Below are 16,798 nucleotides of genomic sequence, written 5' to 3' on the forward strand. Positions count from 1 at the left end.
TGAGCAGGGGGTTGGACTAGATGACCTCCTGAGGTCCCTTCCAACCCTGATATTCTATTAAAGTGTTTGTGTCACTAAGTTAAAAACAAGCACAGCACTGTAGCCACAAGGACAGTTTTATAGTCACCTTTATGTTGAACAAGCACTAGCATTTTCCATGTAGACAAATGCTTAAATTCCGCCCCCCACTTCATACACCAGCATGTCAAGTTCTCTTTATTAGGTTAGTGCATGTGATTTGTACTGCAGTAGCATCTACAGGCACCAGTGAGAAATGGACTTGATGGTGCAGTATTCAGTAAAGAGAGTGTGTCCTTGCCCAGAACTCATTTTTAAACTGTAGCCTTAGATCAGCATAAATATACAACATAAATAACAGCACGTGTGCTGCTGGAAGAAATGCTTCATTAGCAAAAACTGTACATTTAAAAAAACTCATCTGTTTACAGTCAAAGTCAGAATTAGGTTATAGAATGTTGCCTCTTCACTAGATTTATCTAGGAAAGGAACACTTATGATTAATAAGGAAGAAGGCAAGAGTTATCCAAGTGGCCAGGGATGATCATACAGTCTATTAAGAATATAAGAATGGCCATAATGGGTCAGACAAATGGTCTATCTAGCCCCCATTGCCAATGCCAGGTGCTTCAGAGAGAATGAACAGAACAGGTAATCATCAAGTGATCCATCCCGTCGCCCATTTCCAGATTCTGGCAAAAGGAGGTTAGGGACACTTCAGAGCATGGTTTTGCATCCCTGCCCTTCCTGGCTAATAGCCATTGTTGGACCTATGCTCCATGAACTTATCTAGTTCTTTTTTGAACCCTTTATAGTATTGGCCTTCACAACATCCTCTGGCAAAGAGTTCCATAAGTTGACTGTGCATTGTGTGACGAAATACTTCCTTTTGTTTGTTTTAAACCTGCTGCCTATTAATTGCATTTGGTGACCCTTAGTTCTAGTGTTATGAGGAGTAAATAACACTTTTGGTAGTTCTGAAGGCACTAGTTAGGTCCGTTTCATGTTAACTTCAATTAACAGTCACTGTAGGGTTCATGGAGGCTGCTCCCACATCTGCTATTAGTAAGGCTGTGGCTATCCTAGATACCTACCAACTGATCTATTCCTGTGAACCAGTGATCCTCAGACTGAGGCTCATGAGCTGCAAGTGGCTCTTTAATATGTCTCCAGCAGCTCTTTGCAGCACATGGGATATTAAAGTTGTTAGTTTATTATTCTTAAAGAGTCACTATTAATGGAATGGTGTCAGATTGGAAGGAGGTCCCAAGTGGAGTTCCACAGGGGTCTGTTCTGGGTCCAGTGTTTAACATCTCTGTTAATTACTTGGATGTAGTAATAGAGAGCATACTCATCAAATCTGCAGATACCACAAAGCTGGCGGGGGGGAGCTAACACTTTGGAAGATAGAGCTAAAATTCAGAGGGATCTTGATAAATTGGAGAAGTGAGCTATAGACGACAAAATGAAATTCAACAAAGATAAATGTAAGGTGCTACACTAAGGGAAGAAAAATCAAATGCATAAATACAGAATGGAGATAACTTGTTTGCTAGCAGCACTGCTGGGAAAGATTTGGGAGTTGTGGTGGATCACAACCTCCACATGAGTCACCAATGCAATGCTGTTGCAAAAAAAGCAAATGCAATTTTAGGTTGCATTAATAGAGGCATAACATGACATTCATGAGAGGTGATAGTACTGCTCTATTCGGCAGTTGTTAGGCTGGAGTACCATGTCCAATTTTGGTCAACAATGTATAGAAAAGATGTAAAGAAACTGGAAAGGATCCAGAGGCGAGTCATGAAGATGATCAAAGGGATGGGATGGAAACAATATGAGCAAAAGTGAAGGAACTGGGTATGTTTAGTTTGGAAAAGGAGGAGATTAAGGGGGAATATGATAGCGGTCTTCAAATACTTGAAAAGCTGCCATAAAAAAAGATGGAGAAAAGTTGTTCTCTTGCCACAGAGGGCAGGACAAGAGGCAATGGGTTCAGACTACAGGATAGCAAATTTAGATTAAATCTCAGTACAGTAACTCCTCACTTAAAGTCATCCCAGTTAACGTTTAATTGTTATGTTGCTGATCAATTAGAGAACATGCTCATTTAAAATTGCGCAATGCTCCCTTATAACATTGTTTGGCAGCCATCTGCTTTGTCCATTGCTTGCAGAAAGCAGCCCATTGGAGCTTGCTGGTGGGGGCTTGGAACCAGGATGGACTGGCAGCTCCCCGCTCCCGAGTGGCAGCTGCCCAGCGGGCTATCAATTGCTGTCCCTCCCGCCACTGCTGTGTGCTGCTCCTGCCCTTTGCCTTGGAGCTGCTCCTGGGAGCCTCCTGCTTGCTGTGCTGGGTGGAAGGGGGGGGGGGGGGGGGCGGCTAATGTCAGAGTGTCATCCCCCTTCCCCGCTCCTGTGCCTTATCTCTGACTCCACCATCTCAGCCAAGCTTCACAATCATCATTGCTGTGTACAGTATTAAATTGTTTGTTTAAAACTTATACGACGTGTGTGTATGCACAGTCTTTTGTCTGGCAAAAAAAATTTCCCTGGAACCTAACCCCCACCCCCCCTTTACATTAATTTTTATGGGGAAATTGGATTCGCTTAATATAGTTTCACTTAAAGTAGCATTTTTCAGGAACATAACTACAATGTTAAGCGAGGAGTTACTGTAAAAACTTCCTAACAGTAGGACAATTGAATAAACTGCCTTGGGAGCTTGTGGAAGCTTCTTCACTGGAGGTTTTCAAAAGGAGGGTGGATAGCCATCTGTCTTGGATGGTTTAGACCAGGGGTAGGCAACCTATGTCATGCATGTGGCACTCACACTGCCTGGGTCCTGGCCACCGGTCCGGGGGGCTCTGTATTTTAATTTAATTTTAAATGAAGCTTCTTGAACATTTTAAAAACCTTATTTACTTTACATACAACAATAGTTTAGTTATATATTATAGACTTAAGGAAGCAGACCTTCTAAAAACGTTAATGTATTACTGGCATGCGAAACCTTTAAATTAGAGTGAATAAATGAAGACTCGGCACACCACTTCTGAAAGGTTGCCGACCCCTGGTTTAGATACAACATCCTGCATCTCAGCAGACCAAATAACCCTTGCGGTGCCTTCTAATCCTATGATTAATAAATCAGAATGCTTTTACTATGTTATCAACCAATTAAGTTATCAACTTGCACTAAGTTAAACAACTTATTTGCTGTGAGAATAATAATCACTAAATATTTCCTGTCATACTGTTTAAATATGAATAGTACTATAGTAAATGAAATGATGAATGCACACTACTGTGGCTCTTTTCGGTAATGTTGATTGTTAATTTGGCTTCTGAACCACCAAGATCTGAGTATCACTGCTCTAAGCAATCAGTGTGCTCAAAGTGCACTTTTCTAGACTTTTTGTTTGGAACATGAATGCAAACACAAATTTATTTAACACTTAGGTTTGTACTCAAACTTTCTAAAACTGAAACTGGCCTAAAGGGTAACAGACTAAAAAGATCACAGGAGTTTACAGAACTAAGAGGCTGCATACTGGGTACTGCAATTCCCAACGAAGTGTAAGAATACACTGTGTATGAAAAGCTAATCACCTGTTACACAGCTGCCTAAAAGACTACAGAAATGAGCACTGAGCAGTCACAGCAGGGAACAGAAACATGCATCAGAGAACTGGGGGGGAATCCACACAGCACCCAACAACAAATTGCAACGTAACAGCCATACTGGGTCAGACCAATGGTCCATCTAGCCCAATATCCTGTCTTCCAAAGTGGCCAATACCAGATGCTTCAAAGAGAATGAACAAAACAGGTATATAAAATCATGAGTGATGTGGAGAAAGTGGATAAGGAAAAGTTATTTACTTATTCCCATAATACAAGAACTAGGGGTCATCAAATGAAATTAATAGGCAGCAGGTTTAAAACAAATAAAAGGAAGTTCTTTTTCACGCAGCACACAGTCAACTTGTGGAACTCCTTACCTGAGGTTGTGAAGGCTACGACTATAACAGAGTTTAAAAGAGAACTGGATAAATTCATGGTGGTTAAGTCCATTAATGGCTATTAGCCAGGATGGGTAAGGAATGGTGTCCCTAGCCTCTGTCTGTCAGAGGGTGGAGATGGATGGCAGGAGAGAGATCACTTGATTATTGACTGTTAGGTTCACTCCCTCTGGGGCACCTGGCATTGGCCACTGTCGGTAGACAGGATACTGGGCTAGATGGACCTTTGGTCTGACCCAGTACGGCCTTTCTTATGTTCATTGAGCCATCCACCTAGAGTCATCTGGTACAGAAATGGATTTAAATGATAAGTTACATACCTCAATTTTTAGTTTTGCAATTTCATATTTGAGTTCCTTCAGAACTCTTGGGTGAACTCCATCTGGTCCTGGTGACATCTTACTGTTAAATTTATCAATTTGTTCCAAAACCACCTCTACTGACACCTCAATCTGGGACAGTTCCTCAGATTTCTCACCTAAAAAGAATGGTTCAGGTGTTGGAATGTCCCTCACATCCTCTACAGTGAAAACTGATGCAAAGAATTCATTTAGCTTCTCCACAATATCCTTAGCTTTTCTGCAGTGCTCCTTTAAGCACCTTCAGTGTCCAGTGGCCCCACTGATTGTTTGGCAGGTTTTCTGCTTCTGAGGAGTTAAAAAATTTTTTTTGTTAGTTTTTGAGTCTTTTGCTAGTTGATCTTTGAATTCTTTTTTGCCCTGCCCAATTATACTTTTACACTGGACTAGCCATAATTTATACTCCTTTCTATTATCCTTAACAGGATTTGACCTCCAATTTTTAAAGAATGACTTTTTGCCTCTAACCACTTTTTATTTTGTTTAGCCACAGTGACACTTTTTTAGACTTATGTTTTTTTAATTTAAGGTATACATTTAATTTGAGCCTCTATTATGGTGTTTTTAAAAAGTTTCCATGCAGCATGCGGGCATTTCATTTTTGTGACTATCTTTTAATTTCTGTTTAACTAACTTTTCATTTTTGTGAAGTTCCCCATCCTAAAGTTAAATGCTACTTTGATGGGCTTCTTAATAATATTATAGTCACTATTACCAAGCTCTTAGCCCAGATCCTGTGCTCCGCTTAGGACTAAATCAAGAAGTGCCTCTCCTCATCTGGATTCCAGGACTAGTTGCTCCAAGAAGCAGTCATTTATGGTGTCAAGAAACTTTACCTCTGCAACAAGCAGTCTGGTACAATACTTGCTGTCACACAGTGAAAACAAAGAAACTTCCTTTTCTGCATTTATTTACAGAGACTATCAAGGGTTAGGTTACACAGCATCATTTACCCCTCCAACTGGACTTCTACTTATACCACAGCATGCTTCCTGCATAATCCTACAGAATAAGACCAAGAATCAAACCCAGGCCTCAGGAACTGTGAATAGAAACCAGGACACCTGCAAAGTAAGTCTGGAAACTGAACCCATTGCTCTCACGTGAGGCAAGTATTTAAGTTTGAGGATCTGATTCCTTTCTTCAGTGGAATTTCCTCTGTGTCCTAATGTATAGATTCCCCATTCACCCTCTACGATCAAAGAGGGAAGAGAATGCTGCACTACACTGCAGTCCCTGAATGCAGTGAGGCTGCAGCCCCCTCTGGGACCTGGGTAGCTCTGGTCTTTAATAGGTCTTCACGGTAGCCTTTCAGAAGCTGATTGAGTAAGGTCTTTTCATTGGCCCTGTGTAGAACTATGAGTGGTGGGAAAGGATTCCCCTTGTATTCAATCACAGCCATCTTGGCCCGATCCAGGTTCTCTCGATTGGGGATCTGAAGCAGTCGTGTATAGTTCCCAGAATGAGACTGGAAACGGGGAGCCAACAGTTTAAACAGCTTATGGATGAGATCTTTCTCCTAGAAAAGGACAGAATGCAGAGGGAACATGCCCACATTAGAGCCTCAGCATGCAGTATCCAAACCCCCTGGGAGACCATACACGTTTTATCATGAGCCATTCCCCCAGTCTCATCTCAGCACTTACTCTCTTCCAGCTCCAAGCACTAGGTCTCAACTGGCCCCTTACACAATTGCTAGGCCTGCTGCCCCTCTATCCTCTACAGGTCTGCAAGCCCTTCCCTAGGCACCTAGACTGCTGAGGGGCAGGCACCCAATCAGCTGCTCTCCGTCCCTGAGGACATGTCCTGACTCCCTCCCCCGGGGGTCCGCGCCGTTTCCCGTTCAGGCTGAGCTGCTCGGCAGCGCCGGACTACTCACCGTCAGCCAGAAGTCAGCCATGCGCATGGCCTTCTCGTCCGTGTCTCCCCGCTTGGCGTAGTCGATCAACTGGGGAGAAACGGGGATCGTCAGCCTCTGACTAGGCCGCCGCCGGGAACAGCTCCGCCTCGGCCCCAGACAGATCCGCCGGCCTCGTGCCGGCCCCGCCCCTCCCCTCATCCGCCCTCGGCCCGCGCGCCTCGCGCCGGCTTACCCGCTCCGCGTAGAACCGCATCTCGTCCGCGCGTGACCAGTACGTCTCGATGCGCTCGTGCCGCACCAGCGCCGTCACCAGGTTCCGCAGCATGTCGAGGCGCGAGCGCGGCCCGAGCCCGAGCCGCCGGTGCACGCGGCCATGGGAGATCGCGGCAGCCAGCGACAGTCGCATTACGAGCCCGACTCCGACCGGAAGCAACGGCTGAGGAACCGGAAGGAAGGAAGCCGCTCGAGAGGTGGGGTTGGGGCGTGTCTAAGGCCAGGGGGGCGGGGTTGATTAGGAGCCGGCCCTGGAGGGAGGCGCGAACCGGACCGCGGCCTCAGGCGAAGGGAGTGGCGCCGTGCTCCGTCCGAACGCGGGCGGCGGGGGCGGCCCCGCTGCCCCTTCCTGGGACCCGGCCCCTGCGGCAGAGTCCGGTGTATGCTGCAAGCGCCCTCCCCGCGGTGCTGTTGGGACTAGCCAGGGCTGGGTCGGTTTGTCTCTGGGCAGGGCTGCGAGCGGGAGACACCCCGAGTCTCTGGGCAGGAGCGGGAACAAGGCGGGAGGCGTTACTGCTTCGCCCTTCCCGCAGCCCCAAGAAACGCGCTGGCGGCGCCCAGGAGCGAGTCTGAAAGCTGCACCCCCGGGCAGAGTGTCACCCTGCGGGCGGGGAGCCTGGCTATGCACAGGGGGAGGCGAGAGTCAGACGTGGCCGAGGGAGAAGTGCTGGAGAACGCGTACAGTGAATACAACGAAGTGCCCGTTATCAGCTGCTGGAAGAATCTAAGTGGCAATCTGAATGAATTTCGGTTTTGATGTGGGCAGTCTCACCACATGGGAGCCCGAAGGTGGGAGTGTTTGTCTTTAGTTGTTTTCTGGCTTTTGTGTGTGGCTCTCCGGTTGGCCCACCCTCTCAGGATTCAAATAGGAGGAGGATGAAGTTGGCACAAATACAGTTACCTGTTCCAATGAGTTTCCAGTCTTGAAAGAAAAGGTGGGAAGACAATCATTTTGTGCAATTGAATCCAGACCAAATCTCCAATTTGTTAAGTTTGTTTTTAATACTAATCCTCTCCTCCAAAGTATTTGCAACCCTCACGGCTTGGTGTCATCTACAAATTTTATAAGCATAGTCTCCATTTCATAATCCAAGTCATTAATGACAAATATTGAATATTACTGGACCTATGACTGGCCCCTGCAGGACCCCACTAGATATGCCTGTACTGTTTGACAGCAAACCATTGATAGCTACTCATTGAGTATGGTCCTTTAGCCAGTAGCACACCCACATTATAGTAATTTCATCTATGCCACATTTCCGTAGTTTGCTTATGAAAAAGTAATGTGGGACTGTGTCAAAAGCCTTATTAAAATCAAGATATGTTACTCGAATAGCTTCCCCCCATCCACTAGGCCAGTAACCCTATCAAAGGAAATTAGGTTGGTTTGGCCTGCTGTTCTTGACTAATCCATGCTGACTACACCTTATAACTCAGTCAATTTGTAAGCATCTAGAGGCTAACAAAGAATTTGATCCAGTATCTTTTCAGGTATTGAAGTTAGACTGGCTGGTCTATAATTCTCTAGATCCAGTTCTCTGGGACTTCAGCCATCCTCCTCAAAGATAATTGCTAATGGTGCAGAGATTGCTTCAGCTAGTTCTCTAATTCCCCTAGGATGAATTTCACCAGGCTTTGCTAGCTTAACTAGATCTAATTTATCTAAGGCTATGTCTACACTGGCAATTGAATGACTAAGCTTTTCTTTCAGAGGTGTTAAGCCCCTCTCCCCCCAAAAGACAAATGTTTTTCTGTGACAAGTGCCAGTGTGAACAGCCCCCAAAGAGAGGGTCTCCTGCTGACAAAGTGCTGTCCTGTCCACACCAGCAATTTTCGTCAGTAAAACTTTTGTCAATCAGGGGTGTTTTTTTTCACACCCCTGAATGACAAAAGTTTTACGGACAAAAGTGCAGTATAGACAAAGCCTAAGTATTCTTTAATGTGTTCTTTCCCTATTTTAGCTTGCATTCCTTCCCCTTATTAATATTGTGTTGAGTAGTGAAGGCTAAAGCAAAATAGGCATTAAATACCTCAGCCTTCTTGATGTCATCAATTATTATCTCTCCTTCCCTGATAAGTAGAAGACCGACACTTCCCCTTGTGTTTCTCTTGCTCTCAGGGGAAGATATGGCTACTCAGACAATTTATAGAGACATAATTTAAAAAAAAATTGACAGTTTCGCCTCCTCCCATCACAGTCACTACCAGGCACAAGTCTTGATCTCCTCAGCTCCCCAGCAATGTGGGATGTCCAGGCTGCTGAGGTCCACTTCTTCCAGCTCCTCCTCTGGTTAGGGCTCCTGGGATGCTCCACTGACCAGGAAGAGTCCTCTGCAAACACAGCAAATAACCCAAGAAAAAGTCACTGCTGCCCAAACCTGTGTTAAGAACATAAGACTAGCCATACTGTGTCAGATCATGGTCCATCTACCCCAGTATCCTGTCTTTCAACATTGGACAGTGCCACATGCAACAAAGAGAATGAATGAAACAGGGCAATTTATCAAGTGATCCCTCCCCTGTCATCCAGTTCCAGCTTCTGGCAGTCAGAGGTTTAGGGACACCCAGAGCAGTGGGACGCATACCTGATCATCTTAGCTAAAAGCTATTGATGGACCTATGCTCCATGAATTTAGCTAATTCTTTTTTTGAAACCAGTTATACGTGTGAAAGCCAAAACATCTCCTGGCAATGAGTTCCACAGGTTCACTGTGCATTGTTGGAAGAAGTATTTCCTTATGTTGGTTTTAAACCTGCTGTCTACTAATTTTATTGGGTGCTCCCTGGTTCTTGTGTTATGTAAAGGGGTAAAGAACACTTCCTTATTTGCTTAGGGTTAGTGTTTAAGGTTTAGGGGTTGGGGTGAGGGTAGGGATAGGGTTTAGGGGTGCGGGTTAGGGTTGGGGTAGGGTTAGAGTTACGGTTGGGTTTAGGGGTAGGGGGTAGGGTTAGGGTAGGGCTAGGGGTTGGTTAGGGTTAAGGGGGAAGGTTAGGGTTGGATTAGGGGTTAGTGTTGGGTAAGGGTTTTGGGGTTGAGGGTGGGGTTAGCGGTTAGCGTTTAGGGTTGGGGTAGGGTCAGGGTTAGAGGGGAGGGGTGAGGGGTAGGGTTAAGGGTGAGGGGTGAGTTAGGGTTAGGGTTTAGGGGTTCGCGTTAGAGTCAGGGTGAGGGTCGGGTTAGGTTAGCGTGAGGGTAGGGGTGACGGTGAGGGGTTGGGGTTAGGGGGTACAGTTAGGATAGAGTTAGGGTTATGGTTGTTGGGGTTAGGGTTAGGTTGCGGTTAGGGGTAGGGTTAGGGCTAGGGGTTAGGGTAGGGATAGCGTGAGGGTGAAGGGGTGAGAGGGTTGGGGTAGGGTTAGGGTCAAGGGTCGGGTTTAGGGTGAGGGTGAGAGGGTTGGGGTAGGGGTTAGGGTCAGGGCTAGGTTGGGGGAGGGGAGGGGGAGGGTTAGAGTTGGGTTAGGGTTAAGGTTAGGATGGGTTGGGGTTAGGGTTTGGGGTCAGGCTGAGGGTCGGGGTAGGGTTAGGTTAGGGTCGGGTGGGTTAGGGTACGGTGAGGGAGAAGGGTTAGGGTTTAGGGTCCGGTTAGGGGTAGGGTTAGGTTAGGGGTAGGGGTCTAGGGTCAGGGTGAGGGTTTAGGGTTGGGGTTAGGGTCAGGGGTGAGGGTTAGGGTGAGGTTGGGTTAGGGTTTGGGTTAGGGTTAGGGTTGGTTAGGGTCGGGGTAGGGTCAGGGTGAGGGTAGGGGTTTGGGGTTAGGGGTCAGGGTGAGGGTCAGGTTGGGGTAGGGTTAGGTTAGGGGTAGGGTTGGGTCAGGCGGGTTAGGGTAGGTTAGGGTTGGGGTTAGGGTACGGAGAGGGGTAAGGGTTAGGTTAGGGGTAGGGGTGAGGGATCAGGGTTTAGCGTGAGGGTTTGGGTAAGGGGTTAAGGTTTAGGGTCGGGTTAGGTGTAGGGTTAGGGTAAGGGTAGGATAGGGTTAGGGCTTAGGTTAGGGTGAAGTTAGGGTTAGGTTAGGGTCAGGGTGAGGGTTTTGGGTTAGGGTGAGGGTAGGTTTAGGGTGAGGGTTGGGGTGAGGGTTAGGGTAGGGTTTGGTTAGGGGGTCTTGGTTAGGGTCGGGGTTTCGGTTAGGGGGTAGGGTCATGGTTAGGGTAGGGGTTAGGGTCAGGGGTTAGGGTAGGGGTCAGGGTTTAGGGTGAGGGTAGGGGTGAGGGGTTAGGGTCTAGGGTCTGGGTTAAGGGTTAGGGTTGGGTTAGGGGTCTAGGGTCAGGGTTTAGGGTGAGGGGTTAGGGTTTAGGGTCGGGTGAGGGTGAGGTTAGGGGTTGGGTTTAGGGTGAGGGTAGGGGTTAGGGGTTAAGGTTAGGGTTTAGGGGTTGGGTTTAGGGTTAGGGTTAAGGGTTGGGTGAGGGGTTAGGGTAGGGTTTAGGGTTTGGGTTAGGGGTGGGGTAGGGTTAAGGGTTAGGGTGGGGTTGGGGTTAGGGTTGGGTTAGGTTAGGGTTAGGGTTGTTAGGGTTGGGGTAGGGTTAGGGGTAAGGGTAGGGGTTAGGGTTAGGGTCAGGTTGAGGGGTTGGGGTTAGGGTGAGGGTAGGGGTGGGGGTTAGGGTTTAGGGTCTTGGGTTAGGGGTCTAGGGTCAGGGTTTAGGGTGAGGGTAGGGGTTAGGGGTCAGGGTGAGGGTCAGGTTGGGGTAGGGTTAGGTTAGGGGTAGGGTTGGGTCAGGTGGGTTAGGGTTAGGTTAGGGTCAGGGTGAGGGTTTTGGGTTAGGGTGAGGGTAGGTTTAGGGTCAGGGGTGAGGGTTAGGGTGAGGTTAGGGTAGGGTTTGGTTAGGGTTAGGGGGTCTTGGTTAGGGTCGGGGTTTCGGTTAGGGGGTAGGGTCAGGGTTAGGGTAGGGGTTAGGGTCAGGGGTTAGGGTCTAGGGTTAGGGTAGGGGGTCAGGGTTTAGGGTGAGGTTAGGGGTTGGGGTTAGGGTTTAGGGTGAGGGTAGGGGTTAGGGGTTAAGGTTAGGGTTTAGGGGTTGGGTTTAGGGTTAGGGTTAAGGGTTAGGGTTGGGTGAGGGGTTAGGGTAGGGTTTAGGGTTTGGGTTAGGGGTGGGTTAGGGGTAGGGTTAAGGGTTAGGGTGGGGTTGGGGTTAGGGTTGGGTTAGGTTAGGGTTGGGGTTGGGTTAGGGGTAGGGTAGGGGTTGGGGTTTAGGGGTTAGGAATAGGGTGGGGGTAGGGGTAGGGTTGGGGTTAGGGTTAAGGGTAGGGTTAGGATTGAGGGTAGGGGTTAGGGGTTGGGGTTAGGGTTAGGGTCAGGTTGAGGGGTTGGGGTTAGGGTGAGGGTAGGGGTGGGGGTTAGGGTTTAGGGTCTTGGGTTAGGGGTCTAGGGTCAGGGTTTAGGGTGAGGGTAGGGGTGAGGGGTTAGGGTTTAGGTTAGGGTTTAGGGTTAGGGTGAGGGTTTAGGGTTAGGGTGAGGGTTTAGGGTTAGGGGTTAGGGTTAAGGGTTAGGGTAGGGTTAGGGTTGTTAGGGTTGGGGTTGGGTTAGGGTTTAGGGGTAGGGTTAGGGGTTAGGGTAAGGTTAGGGGTTGGGGTTTAGGGGATAGGGTTAGGGTTGGGTTAGGGTCAGAGTGAGGGTGGGGGTAGGGGTAGGGTTTGGGGTTAGGGTTTAGGGTTAAGGGTAGGGTTAGGGGTGAGGGTAGGGGTTTGGGGTTGGGGTTATGGTTAGGGTCAGATTGAGGGTTTAGGGTGAGGGTAGGGGTGAGGGTTTAGGGTCTAGGGTTAGGGGTCTAGGGTCAGGGTTTAGGGTGAGGGTAGGGGTGAGGGTTTAGGGTCAGGGTCGGGGTAGGGTTAGGTTTAGGGTAAGGGTTAGGGTTAAGGGGTTAGGGTTGGGTGAGGGGGAGGTGTTTGGGGGAGGGGGAGGGTAGGGGTAGGGTTGGGGTCAGGGTTAGGGGTAGGGTTTAGGTTAGGGTTAGGGGGTTAGGGTTAGGGGCTTAGGGTTTAAGGTCAGGGTCGGGTTAGGGGTAGGGTTAGGTTTAGGGTTTAAGGTGAGGGTAGGGGTTAGGGTCAGGAGTAGGGTTAGGGGTGAGGGTGGGGGTTTGGGTGGGTTAGGGGTTAAGGGGTAGGGTTAGGTTAGGGTTAGGGTCGGGTTAGGGTTGGGGGTGAGGGTGAGGTTAGGGTTAGGGTTGAGTTAGGGTTGGGGTTCAGGGTTAGGGTTAGGTTAGGGTTAAGGGTGAGGGTTAGGGGGGTTAGGGTTAGGGTTGGGGGGTTAGGGTTAAGGGTTAGGGGTCAAGGGTCAGGGGTTAGGGTTAGGGTCGGGGGTCAGGGTCTAGGGTTAGGGTCAGGTCGGGGGAGGGTTTAGGGTGAGGGGTGAGGGTTAGGGTAAGGGTTAGGGGTGAGGGTGAGGGTTTTAGGGTGGGGGTTAGGGTTAGGTTAGGGTCAGGGTCTAGGATTAGGGTTAGGTTACGGTCAGGGTCAGGGTGTAGAGGTAGGGTCAGGGTTTAGGGTTTGGGTCGGGTTTAGGGTCAAGGGTCGGGGTCAGGGTTAGGGGTTGGGGTGAGGGTTAGGGTTAAGGGGTTAGGGTTGGGGTTAGGGTTAAGGGGTTAGGGTTTGGGGTTAGGGTTAGGGGCTTAGGGTTTAAGGTCAGGGTCGGGGTAGGGATAGGGTTAGGGTGAGGGTGAAGGTAGGTTTAGGGTCAGGGGTGAGGGTTAGGGTAGGGTTTCGGTTGGGGTAGGGGTCTACGGTCAGGGTTTAGGGGTTAGGGTTAAGGTTGGGTTAGGGGTCTAGGGTCAGGGTTTAGGGTGAGGGTTAAGGGTTTAGGGTCAGGGTCGGGTTAGGGGTAGGGTTAGGTTTAGGGTTTAAGGTGAGGGTAGGGGTGAGGGTAGGGATTAGGGTTAGGGTTAGGGTTGGGTTTAGGGTGGGGGTGGGGGTTAGGGTTGGTTAGGGGTTAAGGGTTAGGGTAGGGTTAGGTTAGGGTTGGGGTTAGGGTCAGGGTCGGGTTAGGGTTGGGGGTGAGGGTGAGGTTAGGGTTGGGGTTCAGGGTTAAGGGTTGGGGTTCAGGGTTAAGGGTTGGGGTTCAGGGTTAAGGGTTGGGGTTTAGGTTAGGGTTAGGTTAAGGGTGAGGGGTCAAGGGTCAGGGGTTAGGGTTAGCGTTAAGGGGTTAGGGGTGGGGGAGGGGTAGGGTTAGGGTCGGGGGTCAGGGTCTAGGGTTAGGGTCAGGTCGGGGGAGGGTTTAGGGTGAGGGGTAGGGGTAGGGTCAGGGTAGGGTTAGGGGTGAGGGTGAGGGTTTTAGGGTGGGGGTTAGGGTTAGGTTAGGGTCAGGGTCTAGGATTAGGGTTAGGTTACGGTCAGGGTCAGGGTGTAGGGGTAGGGTTTAGGGTTTGGGTCGGGTTTAGGGTCAAGGGTCGGGGTCAGGGTTAGGGGTTGGGGTGAGGGTTAGGGTTAAAGGGTTAGGGTTGGGGTTAGGGTTAGGGGCTTAGGGTTTAAGGTCAGGGTAGGGTTAGGGTTAGGGTGAGGGTGAAGGTAGGTTTAGGGTCAGGGGTGAGGGTTAGGGTAGGGTTTCGGTTAGGGTTGGGGTAGGGGTCTACGGTCAGGGTTTAGGGGTTAGGGTTGGGTTAGGGTTGGGGTCTAGGGTCAGGGTTTAGGGTGAGGGTTAAGGGTTTAGGGTCAGGGTCGGGTTAGGGGTAGGGTTAGGTTTAGGGTTTAAGGTGAGGGTAGGGTTTAGGGTCAGGGGTAGGGTTAGGGGTGAGGGTAGGGGTTAGGGTTAGCGGTTAGGGTTAAGGGGTTAGGGTTGGGTTTAGGGTGGGGGTGGTGGTTAGGGTGGGTTAGGGTTAAGGGTTAGGGGTTAAGGGTTAGGGTAGGGTTAGGTTAGGGTCAGGTTTAGGGTTAGGGTTTGGGTTAGGATTTAGGGGTAGGGTTAGGTTAGGGGTTGGGGGTTAGGGTTAGGTTAGGGTTAGGGTTAGGTTAGGGTTCGGGTTGGGGTTAGGGTTTAGGGGTTAGGGTTTAGGGTTAGGTTTAGGGTTTAGGTTAGGGGTTAAGGGTTAGGTTTAGGGTTTAGGTTAGGGTTTGGGGTTTACGGTTAGGGTTTAGGGGTTAGGGTTTGGGTTAGGTTAGGGTTGGGGTTAGGGGTTAGGGTTGGGGTTAGGGTTAGGGTTTAGGGGTAGGGGTAGGGTTGGGGGAGGGTGAGGGGTTGGGGTTAGGGTGAGGGTAGGGGTTAGGGTTTAGGGTCAGGGTTTAGGGTTAGGGTTTGGGTAGGGTTAGGGTTAGGGTAGGGTTAGGGGTTAGGGTTGGGGGTCGGGGTTAGGGTTTGGGTAGGGTTAGGGGTTAGGGTTGGGGGTCGGGGTTAGGATTTAGGGTTAGGGTCAGGGTTTAGGGTTAGGTTAGGGTTTAGGGTTAGGGTTAGTGTTAGGGTTGTTGGGGGTTAGGGTTAGGGTTGGGGTTGGGGTTAGGGGTTAGGGTTTAGGGTTAGGTTTAGGGTTTAGGTTAGGGGTTAAGGGTTAGGTTTAGGGTTTAGGTTAGGGTTTAGGGTTAGGGTTTAGGGGTTAGCGTTTGGGTTAGGTTAGGGTTGGGGTTAGGGTTGGGGTTAGGGTTAGGGTTTAGGGGTAGGGTTGGGGGAGGGTGAGGGGTTGGGGTTAGGGTGAGGGTAGGGGTTAGGGTCAGGGTTTAGGGTTAGGGTTTGGGTAGGGTTAGGGTTAGGGGTTAGGGTTGGGGGTCGGGGTTAGGGTTTGGGTAGGGTTAGGGTTGGGGGTCGGGGTTAGGATTTAGGGTTAGGGTTAGGGTCAGGGTTTAGGGTTAGGTTAGGGTTTAGGGTTAGGTTAGGGTTAGTGTTAGGGTTGTTGGGGGTTAGGGTTAGGGTTGTTGGCGGTTAGGGTCAGGGTTAGGGTTAGGGTTGTTGGGGGTTAGGGTTAGGGTTGTTGGGGCTTAGTGTTAGGGTTTAGGGTTAGGGTCAGGGGTTAGGGTGAGGGGTAGGGGTTAGGGTCAGGGTTTAGGGTTTGGGTAGGGTTAGGGTTGGGGGTGAGGGTGAGGTTAGGGTTAGGGGTTAGGGTTGGGTTAGGGTTTTGGGTTGGGGTTCAGGGTTAGGGTTAGGGTTTAGGTTAGGGTTAGGTTAGGGTTAAGGGTGAGGGTTAGGGGGGTTAGGGTTAAGGGTTAGGGGTGGGGGAGGGGTAGGGTTAGGGTCGGGGGTCAGGGTCTAGGGTTAGGGTCAGGTCGGGGGAGGGTTTAGGGTGAGGGGTGAGGGGTAGGGGTAGGGTTAGGGGTGAGGGTTTTAGGGTGGGGGTTAGGGTTAGGTTAGGGTCAGGGTCTAGGATTAGGGTTAGGTTACGGTCAGGGTCAGGGTGTAGGGGTAGGGTCAGGGTTTAGGGTTTGGGTCGGGGTCAGGGGTTGGGGTGAGGGTTAGGGTTAAGGGGTTAGGGTTAGGGGCTTAGGGGTTAAGGTCAGGGTCGGGGTAGGGATAGGGTTAGGTTAGGGTTGGGGTTAGGGTTAGGGTTTAGGGTTAGGGGTAGGGTTGGGGGAGGGTGAGGGCTTGGGGTTAGGGTGAGGGGTAGGGGTTAGGGTCAGGGTTTAGGGTTAGGGTTTGGGTAGGGTTAGGGGTTGGGGGTCGGGGTTAGGGTTTGGGTAGGGTTAGGGTTGGGGGTCGGGGTTAGGGTTTAGGGTTAGGGTCAGGGTTTAGGGTTAGGTTAGGGTTTAGGGTTAGGTTAGGGTTAGGGTTAGGGTTGTTGGGGGTTAGGGTTGTTGGGGGTTAGGGTTGTTGGGGCTTAGGGTCAGGGGTTAGGGTTAGGGTTGGGGTTGGGGTTAGGTTAGGGTTAGGTTAGGGTTAGGGGTTAGGTTTAGGGGTTAGGGGGAGGGTTGGGGGAGGGGTGAGGGGTAGGGGTTAGGGTCAGGGTTTAGGGTTTAGGGTTTGGGTAGGGTTAGGGGTAGGGGTTAGGGTTAGCGGTTAGGGTTTAGGGGTTAGGGTTTAGGTTAGGGTTAGAGTTAAGGGGTTAGGGTTAGGGTTGGGTTTAGGGTGGGGGTGGGGGTTTGGGTGGGTTAGGGGTTAAGGGGTAGGGTTAGGTTAGGGTTGGGGTTAGGGTCAGGGTCGGGTTAGGGTTGGGGGTGAGGGTGAGGTTAGGGTTGGGGTTCAGGGTTAGGGGTTAGGGTTTAGGTTAGGTTAGGGTTAAGGGTGAGGGTTAGGGGGGTTAGGGTTTGGGTTGGGGGGTTAGGGTTAAGGGTTAGGGGTCAAGGGTCAGGGGTTAGGGTCGGGGGTCAGGGTCTAGGGTTAGGGTCAGGTCGGGGGAGGGTTTAGGGTGAGGGGTGAGGGTTAG

General features: G+C 50.0%; 1 protein-coding gene and 1 long non-coding RNA gene across 2 annotated transcripts; one reads left to right on the plus strand and one right to left on the minus strand.

The window, feature by feature from the left end:
* Positions 1 to 5,294: 5,294 nt before the first annotated feature.
* On the minus strand, positions 5,295 to 6,975 carry MRPL17 (mitochondrial ribosomal protein L17). The gene is made up of 3 exons (XM_005313608.4): positions 6,495 to 6,975; positions 6,281 to 6,349; positions 5,295 to 5,920 (listed from the first exon to the last, which is right to left on the minus strand). Exons 1-3 carry the CDS (start codon positions 6,666 to 6,668, stop codon positions 5,624 to 5,626), a joined length of 540 nt encoding a protein of 179 aa, XP_005313665.2. The 5' UTR covers positions 6,669 to 6,975; the 3' UTR covers positions 5,295 to 5,623.
* On the plus strand, positions 6,604 to 9,290 carry LOC135984173 (uncharacterized). Its single transcript, XR_010602069.1, has 2 exons — positions 6,604 to 6,732; positions 7,069 to 9,290. It is a non-coding gene; the product is annotated as an uncharacterized LOC135984173 (long non-coding RNA).
* Positions 9,291 to 16,798: the final 7,508 nt, after the last annotated feature.

The sequence above is a fragment of the Chrysemys picta genome, chromosome 6 (genome assembly GCF_011386835.1).
Source record: "Chrysemys picta bellii isolate R12L10 chromosome 6, ASM1138683v2, whole genome shotgun sequence".
Classification (NCBI taxonomy): Eukaryota; Metazoa; Chordata; order Testudines; family Emydidae; genus Chrysemys; species Chrysemys picta.

Excerpts from the sequence above, each read along its gene's own strand:
- MRPL17 (XM_005313608.4), bottom strand. The coding sequence starts at position 6,668 with ATGCGACTGTCGCTGGCTGCCGCGATCTCCCATGGCCGCGTGCACCGG. Across the intron at positions 6,350-6,494 it reads TGCGGTTCTACGCGGAGCGG|TTGATCGACTACGCCAAGCG; the intron begins GTAAGCCGGCGC and ends GTTTCTCCCCAG. Across the intron at positions 5,921-6,280 it reads TGGCTGACTTCTGGCTGACG|GAGAAAGATCTCATCCATAA; the intron begins GTGAGTAGTCCG and ends GTCCTTTTCTAG.